At 51.2% G+C, this 10,645-nt stretch overlaps 1 protein-coding gene and 1 long non-coding RNA gene across 2 annotated transcripts in view; one reads left to right on the forward strand and one right to left on the reverse strand.

Annotated features, from left to right (window-relative positions):
* Positions 1–1,891: 1,891 nt before the first annotated feature.
* Positions 1,892–10,645, reverse strand: part of NTNG2 (netrin G2) — a 69,709-nt gene continuing 60,955 nt past the window's right edge. Inside the window, 3 exon segments of the mRNA XM_006029814.3 lie at positions 1,892–3,334; positions 3,919–4,053; positions 5,775–5,942. Coding sequence (XP_006029876.1) covers positions 3,111–3,334; positions 3,919–4,053; positions 5,775–5,942 — 527 coding nt within the window. The 3' untranslated portion in view covers positions 1,892–3,110.
* Positions 6,554–10,645, forward strand: part of LOC102386850 — an 8,477-nt gene continuing 4,385 nt past the window's right edge. Inside the window, exon 1 of the long non-coding RNA XR_324558.3 lies at positions 6,554–6,880. This is a non-coding gene — a long non-coding RNA (uncharacterized LOC102386850). The remainder of the gene's footprint in view (positions 6,881–10,645) is intronic.

Here is a 10,645-nt window from a genome sequence, read left to right on the forward strand (position 1 = left end):
TTTAAAAGCCAAATTTCCTCTTTCTTAAAGATAAATACTGAGCTTTTGCTTTTTTTATTTCACCCCATTAACATTTGGGCCATTTCATGGAAACCAGTTCAAGTACAGGATTTAGCAGGTGGGACAATCCTTTTTAAGTGGTTGTAGCATGTGTGAAGTTTCTCCCTTTAACCTAGTTGGCACTTTACCTCCTTGAGCATCAACCTTTTCAGATGAATTATGCGCTTTCATTGGAAAAAAACCCAAAAAAACAAACCCAAACCTGTCACGTAGCTCTAATTATTTCCAGCAGCCATAGATCCCCCCTCACACACTCACATACTTTGTCTCCAGCTGAGAAAGTTTCTAATATTTATTCTTGGATGGATGAATGTGCAGACAGTCAAACTATTATTGCTTTGAATTCTGTAGCTGTGGTGATGGAGTCTGGCGATGTTTAATCATGTTACATGAAAGGGTTCAGATACCACAGATCCTTCCTATAAGTTGCATCAGGCATGATATATAATTTTGCCCCTGTTTTTAAAAGCATTCACCATCGCTACCCAAAAGACTCCAGCTTTTAGCCTGAGTCTCCCAGAACGTGAATCAAGTGCATGCCAGTTATGAAAGTTCAAAGGGGTCTTTATGTATTTTTTTTTTTCCACTGGTGGTTTTTTCCCTTTGGGTAGATACCTGCGTCATCTTGTGTTAATGTACTTGCAGCTGAAGTTCTCCCAAGCTTTCTAAAAAATTTTGCTTAAGCATGGGATTCAAGGAGCGAGGGAAGGAACCCGCTCTGAGGGTGTTCCTTGCTGCCTGCCTTGTTAACATCTGCGGTTCCTCTGGCAGCTGAAATGCATAAGGTCTTTTTGAAAGAGGACTAGCAGGGCTGGATCCTGAAGGTGAGCTCTGGGGAGAGCCTTCCCTTGCTTTAGACCTGGGGAGCACACTATAAAACTGCCTACTCCAAGTTACTCCCATTCAAAGTCTGTAGATCATTTAATTTCCTTTGTGGGAGAGCTCTGTGTGGGGTGTGTATTACAGTTGTGGTACTTAAGTAACATCCCTGTCTACAATAGCTATTGAAGATCCCAATACTAGAACATAGGTGTTGCGGGGTTTTATTTTACTTTCCTTTTTTACCATCTGTGTTCAGCAGCCATAAAGTGTTTTATGTGCCCCTTCGTGATAACTCCAAGAGATAATAGCCCCCTTCTGCTACTAGCTATGGAGTTGCTTCATTGGAAAAAAGCCTGAGTGGTGGTTCTGAAAGGGCCAAGCTCAAAACCTGGCGGTCATGCTTTCACAAGGGGGTCGCTGCATTCTGGCTTTTCTCTTTCAAGAGCTGTGTGAGGGTGCTTGGAGTAGTTATTTCAGACCTGAGAGAGTGCCAGCGGCAGCTGTGGGCTAGAGCTGAGAGGTGGAAAAGGGCTCAGTGTCAATGGAAAGTGTATTGGAAGTAGGAGAGAGATACTAAAGGAAAAGGATAGTGCTGTGGATAAAGGAATACTGCACATGAATGTGACAATGCATAACTACAGGATAGATGGTACAAGTCCTGGGCTAGCCCGTGGTTGAAAACATGATACTAGTATAAATGAACTATGAAGGTGAGGGTAGGTTCCCAGGTGCGTATCAGACCTGGGTGCTCAGGTTTCAAATATGTATATGCATCACTTCTAAGACTTCTCCATCTACCTTCCACAGCAGATAGCTTCAAATGCTTTCCACCATTGCAGCATGTGAGTGGGCTTTATGTCCCTTTGTCTACTGACCTCCCTATTGAGAATCAAAGGTTGTGGCTGCTTCAAGCAACCTCTTAGGATCGACTGCTTTTGAACGAAGGTGCAAATCTGAACCAGTCACCCCTGCCTGTGGGGCACAGTATTTTTAACAGAGGAGTCCCTTGGGAGACTCTGCTAGCCAGCCTTATTCTGCTGCAGCATGACTTGGAGATGGCATTTCAAATAGTCGACCATTTTTGTTAAGACCCCTGTTTTAAAAAGCATCTGGGCTCTGCTTGGGGAGGGACTGGGTTTACCTGCAAGCTGATTCAGCAGTGTAATTTAAAAAAAATTACTTGTGCTAAATGATTTATCCCACCCTCACCATAGCCTGCACCTAGGTGTTGAGTCAGAAAACACAAGAGGACGTTATGAATCAAAAAATAAGTCTTTACCGGTAATTAGCTGCACACGAAAAGGAAAACGTGGTGGGCAAGCAGCAATTAATAGTTGCTTTACTGAAGGGTTATACACCATAATCAAAGGCCCGTGGTAAAACGTCCCTTTAGCCTGCGGTTCTTTTATAACTTTTAATCCAAACAAAAATAATTCTCTACCAAAAGAGGAGTTGAACCGTACACTATACGGAAATGCCGGCATTAGACATCACACTCCTGATCTACCATGCACGCAGCGGCCCTTGTGTCCTCGCCAAGTGCAAGAAAAGGAAATCAAAATCCGACAACCGGAATAGAAAACTCGATGAATGCAGCAACTAGGTTTTGTAGGCAACCGTACGTTTAGGGCCCTGCCAGGCCCACTATGAAACGTAGGACTATGCAGCAAGGATGGACCGAAGAGTCCCCGTGGGTGCTTTGGACTCCAGTCTCTAGGGCTGTGGGGAGCGGTCGTGACTGGTTCTTTCAAAACCACAGAGGAAGGAGGAGAGGGGAAAAATAAAAAAATGTGAAATTAAATCAATTGCCTTGGACTGTGGTGGTGTTTGTTTGGCAGGGTCCCCGTGCTCTGGAACCAGACGGGCCTGTGCAAAGTGGGGCAAGGAGAGAGTCGCGGTTTTGCAGGGTGTAACGCAAGTCCCTCGTGATGCTGTTTGATGGCAGCTTCTGCACTACGCTGGTCAGTTCCCCCTCGCAGCCGGGTTTGTGCTGCGGCCACCTCTGGGTAGCGCTAGGAGGCCGGAGCAAGGCTGCTGCTGGAAAGACCAAAGCCAGACCCTGACATTCTGTACCTCTTTTTTGGCAGGGAAGGAGACCAAACAAGGTTGTGTAAGTCCTACAGTAAAGGGAGGGTGGGGAGATGGTGGTGCGGTGACGCACCTATTCCCTTAGTCTCCCCAGATCCCTCTGACGATGCACCTTGAGCTGGCTCCCATGGGTCTGGCGTTCAGAAGTCCAACGAGCATCGCAGCTGAAGGCCGAGCACGCTGAGGAGGAGTGCGGGGAGGCTGAGGTATGTGCTGGAGGCCGAATCGCAGTCCTGGCTCTCGGAGTTGCACTTGGACTGCTCGCACAGGACGCCCTTGTAGCCGGCCGGGCAGATGCACCGCTGGTTCTGGTGGCACGTGCCGCCGTTTTGGCAAATCAGGAGCTCCTCATCACAGACATTGGCTGCCAGGCAAGGAGGGGGAAGGAGAGGAAAAAAACCAACAGTGTGGGGAGTCATTGTATGCTACAGGCAGCCCTGGAGCCCCATATCCCGTGCAACAGCAAGCGTCTTGTTGCCTTCCCTTGATTCAAAGGAAGTTGCATGCCGAACCACTGGGCTGATGCACTGTCCAAGGTGAGGCAGGGAGCTTAAATGTGTGACTAGGCATGTTCTAGCCCCTTCTTAGTCTGTGTTTCCTGCCCCCACCTGCTAACCCCGTGGCTTTGGCCCTACAGTGCCAGGGCCCACACAAGGCTCCAGGTCCATAGGAGCAAGAAGGAGCTGCCCACTGCCCTTAAATGCAACATCAGCACTTTCTGGGACTTGGCTTTGTAGCCAGTCCCTGCTGGGGGTCAGTGATTCTATAACTAGGGGCCTAGGTCACCTTCTGGCATCAAACGATAGAAAGTGCTCTCTGCTCTCTACCTCTCTGGTGGACACGGCTTCTCAAACCAGTCCTGCATCTAGCAGATGACTGGGCCCTTGCTTCCCAGTCAGGTAGCATTTGGGGGACAGCCATGGTTGCCAACAGCCCTGGGGTACTTACGAAAACAACCCTGTCTCCAGTAGTAATCGGGGAGGCAGTCGTCGCACTTGGGCCCCGTGGCTCCTTCTTTGCATTCACAGTAGCCGGTCTCGTTGCAGCGGTCATGCACTGAGCCAATCTGATTGCAGTTGCATTCTGTCCAAAGACACAGCCATTAGTGACCCACTCGGGGAGCATGCTGCCGCTGGGGTGCTCTCCTCGCTAGGCTGTCTAAGAGCTTTGCATCTGGGGCTGGTGCCAGCGGCATAAGCTGCCCCTTCCCTCCATGGCTTCCAGAATCCAAGGACAAAGTTGACTTGTGGAGGTGTCTCATCCTTGCTAACACCATGTTGGGGCTGGGCACTGCCCTGCCAGCCAAGGCGTGATACTCCAGAGACTAGGTCAGCCACTGCTCTTGAGGGGTGCAGTCAGGCTCTGCAACCCAAGGACCCAAGAAACAATTTGACCCAGGGCAAGCTCTTTCTCCAGCCCCCATGCTGTTGTGTGGACTTTGACCCATGCTCAGCATTTAAAGTGGCGGCTGAGGGGTTGACTCCCAGAACCCTGCGGGGCTAGCCCATGCGTCTGCCTCGGACGCAACTGGTTGCTCAGAGCCAGATGTGGGGGGTCAAAGCTGCAGGTACCACCAAGGGGATGCTTGTCCTACAGAGCCACGAGGTGGAGTGCCAGCTACTTGGAAGGGCCTAGCCTGCTGCAGGACTGCTGGCCATAGCAGCTGCCTCGACTTTTTCCGAGACTGAGGTTGCAGAGGTTGGCTGAGCAGCTCCAATGCAGCACAACGGCTTTGCTGGCACAGCTCTGAGCGCTGCGAGGAGGCATTTCCCTCTAATCCTTTTGAATCTCTTAGGAGGCGACAGGCTGGGCGACAGCTAGGGTAGAATAGGAAGTCAGTTTAGTGCTGACATAGTACTGCCAGCCCTGCTCCAGGTAAGTGTCTGGGCTGCTTGTGATGTTGCAGCTTGGCCTTCCTCCTCCTCAGAGAGGGTGAGAGGGCAGCGAGGGACCGGAGTCTGCCAGCAGCTCCACAGTGAGGTGACTGGGGTTATGGCAGTGTAAGATGAGTGCAGAAATGGGCCCCTCAGCCAGGACTGCAGGGCAGTTATGAAAGGAAGAAAAAAACTCTGGAGAGAGAGGCAGAAGGCCTGGCGCCAGTCTGCCTCTTGATTAATTCCTAGCAGTCTTCCCAATTTCTGGCCAGAAGCCTCCCACCTGCGAGCAAGCATAAATCCCATACAGTACACTCTTTAATTGGCACTGGTGGAACCGGGGTGGGATGGGAGGCAGGCCGACAGGGAGTCCATCTGAGCTGGAAGAAAAGGTTTTGCCCTGTCAGTCAGCAGCTCAGCCTCGCTCAGAGCTGGAGAGCACAGCTGTTCTCTCCTTCCCCAGGTGGCAATAGCCCTGCAGGTAGTCCAGAGCGATGACATGAGGCTGGCTAATGAATGAGGACAAGAGGGACTTCACAGCACAGTGCTCCAGTGTTGCAGCCCGTGACCCTGCCCAGCGGTAACCCAGCAAGAGCTGAGAGGCTGGAGACTCGATGGACGAAGGGAAGCACCATAGGATGCCGGGTCTGTCAGCAACTAGTTCAGATCCAGGCACCCCTGCTAAGGCTGTGTGAGCTTCCTACAATCATGATGGCCCATCCAGGGGGCACTTAGAGTCAACATGGACATTTCTCCACAAGAAGCAGGAGGTGGGTGGCAAAGATCAGTTCACATAGACTACCCGATACCTTTCAGTAAGTAAGGACTGTGGCTCACCATAACTTAGGTAGCTCTGAAGCAGCCACTCAGTGAAACTTCTGGGAGGGGGGTCCCTGTTCCCCTTCGGGGTCGAGCGGGCCCGCTACTCACCTATGCAGACATTCTCATCGTCGAGCTCCGCGGAGCCGTTACGGTAAAAGCCGAGGCGGCAGTGCTGGCAATGCTGCCCCCGGGTGTTGTGTTTGCAGCTGACGCAGGTCACCACATTCAGGAAGTCTATGTAGCTGCAGCGGTTGGAGTGGCCGTAGCACTCGCAGTCTGGGAAGGGAAGGGAAGAGAGGAGAAGTTGACATTTCCTTGCTAGGTCACCCCTGCCATGCACAGCCACTCCCATGGCACTGGCCAGGCTCCACCTGTGGCACCAGTGCAGAGAAATGACTCCAGAAGACGTGGCAGTTTCTTCTATTTGACACAATGCAGTGGTCTTTAAAAATATGGAGACAGCTACCTGAGTCTGCTGCTCCTCTGTACTGCCATGTGGAAGGAGAGGGGTTGGGAAGTAACCCCTTGGCATTCACTCATGCAGGCAGGTGAGAATGTGATGCAGGATGTCTTGTGCGGGCGAGAGGGCGCACAGCAAATTCAGAGGCTACCTGTTCTCCCGAGCTTGTGAGGGGTTTAAGGAGGCTGAGAGCAAAGCTTTCCAAACTGTGGTCTGCAAGGAAGTGGGACAGTGGGCCAGGGCCAACTTTCCTCTGTGGGTACTTGGGGAACCCAACTCCCGCTCCATGACAAGGCCCCTTTAAGGCAACAAGTATTCAAGGGAGCAGCTCACTCCCTGTGTAATGTGGCCAGGTGCTAATTAAGTAGCTGCGCCTCTGTGGGATAAAACCTAACTGCTGGGCTGTGCCCTAGAGAGTGATGGGGTCCAGGGTGTGAGGAGCATGGTTTCAGGTGAACGCTTTCTAGAGCATTGGCAATTGCTCACAGCAAGGGCCTAGGGCTTGAGGGGAGATTTTGAACAGGAGCTAGAGCCGAGGTAGAGGTGGGCTGGAGGAAACAGCTTGAACCAGGACCCTGTCCCATAGCAGAGGATGTTGCAGTCCCTGAATTGCATGAAGCAGCTGGGAGTCCAGGGACCTGCGCGGGAGGCCTGTGGAGAAGACCCCCAGGGAGTCCAAGACCTGGTGGACTGAGCAAGGCCTGGAGGCCCTGAAGCAAGGGTGAATTGGAGCTGAAGCTGCTTGGTGCCATAAGTAAGTCCCTTCCACTTCTCTCTGTACCTTGCCTGCCTTCTTATGAATGCCTTCACCCATATGGGAGGCCTCGCTCCCTCCTCCGCGCCCCAGGCTTTGGCCAGAAGCCTTGTCCTGCTATAACTTGATGTTCCCTACCCTTCCCCCCTGGCTCCCCAACCAGCCTCCCTTCTCTCATTTTTTTTTCCCCATCTAATTCAAAACTTTTGTGTTTGAGAGTCTGCAAACCCTCAATCCCTGAAGCAGGGGCCGGTGCCATTCCCACCCCTCTGCAGGGAAGGGTGTGAGAGTTGACTGGAGTTAAGGGGCTGAGTAACCTAATGGGGGAAGCAGCTCTTTTAAAAGGATCCTTCCAAAATTGGGGGGGGCAACCTCTGGCTTTGTACCCTGGCTTTAGTTTCCAGAGGCAGGAGTTTCCATGTCTCTTGTGCAGGTTTTCTGTTTGACACAATGGGATAAGATCACTGAAATCTTAACTTCAGGGAGACATAGAAGCCTGCTGGGATGATGGGCCCAGGGGACAGGACTGGTAGAGGTGGTCTGCAGGGAGATGGGCTTGAATTTCATGCTGCTGCTCGCCCACGTGGCTTCAAAGTTGCTACGATGCTCTCGGTACTCTGTCCCCTGTGGCAAGGGGGAGCACAAGGAAGCTGAAGGTAGTAGGGAGACTAGGAGCCAGGCCCCAGCTACTGCCTCTAAACCCAGGTCTGAGCTTTCCCAGTGGTTGGAAGGATCCAGACCCATCCTGTCTTGCGTGCTGATGTGACAACAGGTGGTGGGAAGATGGCATGCAGGGGGAGTGGGCTGACATGCACAGGTGGCTGGTTAGATTTTGCTTCTATGAAATAAAGTCCTGATGAGATGGAGCGTGGCGGGGCCTTTCCCCACAGTTCAAGCTGCTTTGGAAGGAATCAAAAACCTAGATCTTCTGTGGAAAAATCATTCCTAGCTCAGTTCATGTTGACAACCTCCCAGCAGCAGCAGCTCTGGCTGCCATAGGCCATGCCAACATCGCTTTATCACGAAGACCCAATTTTAATAACCTTTTAATACAGAATTGCATCAGATGCACCACCCCCCGCCCCTGTCTTTTAGTCCGCCGAGATCTTGGCGACCCAGACAGATTAATCATTCTGACCAAGAAGACCTTTTCAAAGCTCTCAGCATCTCGGTTTCCAGCCCGTTCCCACCCCCCGCCCACGTCGCCCTCTTACCTTTAAATGTCCGTACAGGCGTCATGGGGTCAGAGTCTGATTTGAGCCCGGTGACTTTGGAGCTCTTTGAGGGCACTTAGAAGAAATTGAAGACATGCTTTTTCTCATCGCTTAACACAGCTTTGCTTCCTACACTATGGGAGAGCGGCTCTTGTGTTAGAACAATAACAGCCCAAGCCCAGAACATCACTTTGGCATTGCTGAAATCTATTTCTGCACAAGGCAGCTGGTGGCTTTCTACATTTCTCCTCTGTGTGTTTCTCTCTTCCCCCCCACCCCTGCTCTAGAACTTGGGGCATGAAAAATTCAGTGCATCAATATATGTTGATCTGCAGGGAGATGACTGACAAAGGAGAGGAGTTATTCACAGATGTGTCCTAGCTCTACCCTTGGTAAGGGAATTAATTGTGTTGGACCATCCAGGTGTAACCATTTGCAAGCATGCACAACTTTTATCTTGGACTCTTGGTGATGGCAGTTATGCCAAATGGGGTAGGAAATGCAGGCAGCAAGTACCACAAGATCTTTTGCTTGGTACCAGGCAGACTCCCCCTGATATGCCCTGTATTGTAGACTAACTCCCCACACCAACCAGCTCCTACAGTGCTACAGTGGGCAGTACCTGGCTTCTTGGCATGCTTCTTGCCAGCAGAGTGTGCTGTCGGCCCTGGTTTGCTCTTCGGAGCTGCTGCACGTGAGACAACAAAATACAGCTGAGCACTATGGAGGAGAGCAGATTCCCAGCCCCAGTGGAGCTTGGCAGGCTGGCACATTCATCAGGCTAAGTGGCTGCTCCTGACTGTCAAGGAACTTACTCGGGAGGCTATCCTGCCCAAATGAAGCCTTTGCTGCTGACACGCGTAACAGCAGCCTCACACGCTGCAGTGAATTATCACAGCAATTGCATTAGGGTCATTTCCTTCCACTCAGGCTTGATGTCTTTCAGTTTCCGGGATTTTTATTTTATTTATGTGTGTATAGGATATATATATTTTTTTAACCCAAGTAGGGTTGAGATGTAGCTGCCCAGGTGTCTTGTTGCCTTGGGTGCAGAGAGAGGGTAACACAGACTCTTGTCATAATGCTTTGTGCTGCCGTATTAAGTCACCTGCACACAAGGCACTGATGGGGAGCACGGCTGTCCCTCCCGAGGAGGAACTTTAATGCCTAAATGCAGCTGAAATGACTTTCCCCTGAGGATGCCATCATCTTTAACAGGGCTTAAGCGCCACTGGTCCCCTGTGCTGTGGGAGAAGAGGATTCATCCTCCTTTCCCAGACACAGAGACACACACAGTGCTACAGTGAGGAGCAGAAGACCAGAATCCTGATGCTCGCTCGCTCCCTGCTAACTCATACGAACTAATTGGTCACACTCCTACTACTAACTAAATACCTATAAGCTAGTTCCCAAAAAGCAAACCTTTAAATACCATTTTCTAAGCCGACACCTGTGACTGGAAGACTCTGAGCTGTGCTGAGCCCAGGGCTGTCCCCTGCTGCTGCTGACCACAGGTCGTGCCAGAAGGCTACTCGTTGCTAACCTGACCCAGACCAGCTCCTGTGCCGAACAACATGGCTTTCAAAGCTCTGAAGGCAAACTTCTCCCCCGGCCAAAGCCCAAGTGTGGGTTGCAGCCTCAGCCAGGCTCTCTGCGCAGCGGTGAATTTTGCCTTTGATCTCTGCTTTTGGAGGAAGCAGTCAATCAAAGGACATGTAGGGCAGGGCTCCCCACAAGATAATGCTTCCAACACGCTCCAAATGAACTACACTTTTTTAAAATGTTTCTTGAAAGGCCAACAAGGAGATAAGATGGGCCTCTTCTTTCAGTAAACAGTCCAGCCTCTCTCGAGTGAAAAAACCCTCTCCAGCAAAAAGCATTGAAGCATCGCACAAGTTGTGTTTCTGTTTTTCACTGCAGCTGGCAGATCTTGTAGCTGGCTTTTATCTTAGGATCTCCAAGGTCTTCCCTCCTTGGAGGTACTGGACAGATAAAGCCTGTTACCAGGGGAAACTGAGGCATGCAATAATTCAGCGGCTTGTCAAAAGACTACACTCTGCATCAGCTGTGTAACTGGGAGGCTGGATCCAGTTTCTTTCCTCTCCCCAAATGACCTTTTACTCTGGTGTGAGTCTTCAGTCTCTCACTGAGTTAGTTTGAGGTCAATCTCAGCTGTAAAGTATCCCAGAACATGAAATCGCCAGCAAGGGGAGGACAGGGAGTGATATTTTTATAACCGCTCCCCCTCCAGTTGACTGAGTTGACCGCTGCCTCCCCATCCCAGGCTGTTAGCTATACGTGCTTCTCTCCACCTCGGCACACCTTGTCCCCAAGGAAAGCTCTGCCTGCCAGCAGACATACTTGTTTCCAGAGGGGATGGGTTTTGCTGTGTCCTGGTAAAGCAGCCTCTTGCTAAAGCTGCTTTTCACCCCATGGCAAGCTGACGTCTTGCAGCTCTTTGGGGGCCTTTTCCCAGCAGTCCCAGGGGTGCATCGACTTGGCGTCTCCAAGCAGGGAAGTGGGGCACACGCGCCTTCCAGGGCCTCTGTTT

This window comes from Alligator sinensis, unplaced genomic scaffold, assembly GCF_000455745.1.
Source record: "Alligator sinensis unplaced genomic scaffold, ASM45574v1 scaffold829_1, whole genome shotgun sequence".
In the NCBI taxonomy this organism is placed as follows: domain Eukaryota; kingdom Metazoa; phylum Chordata; order Crocodylia; family Alligatoridae; genus Alligator; species Alligator sinensis.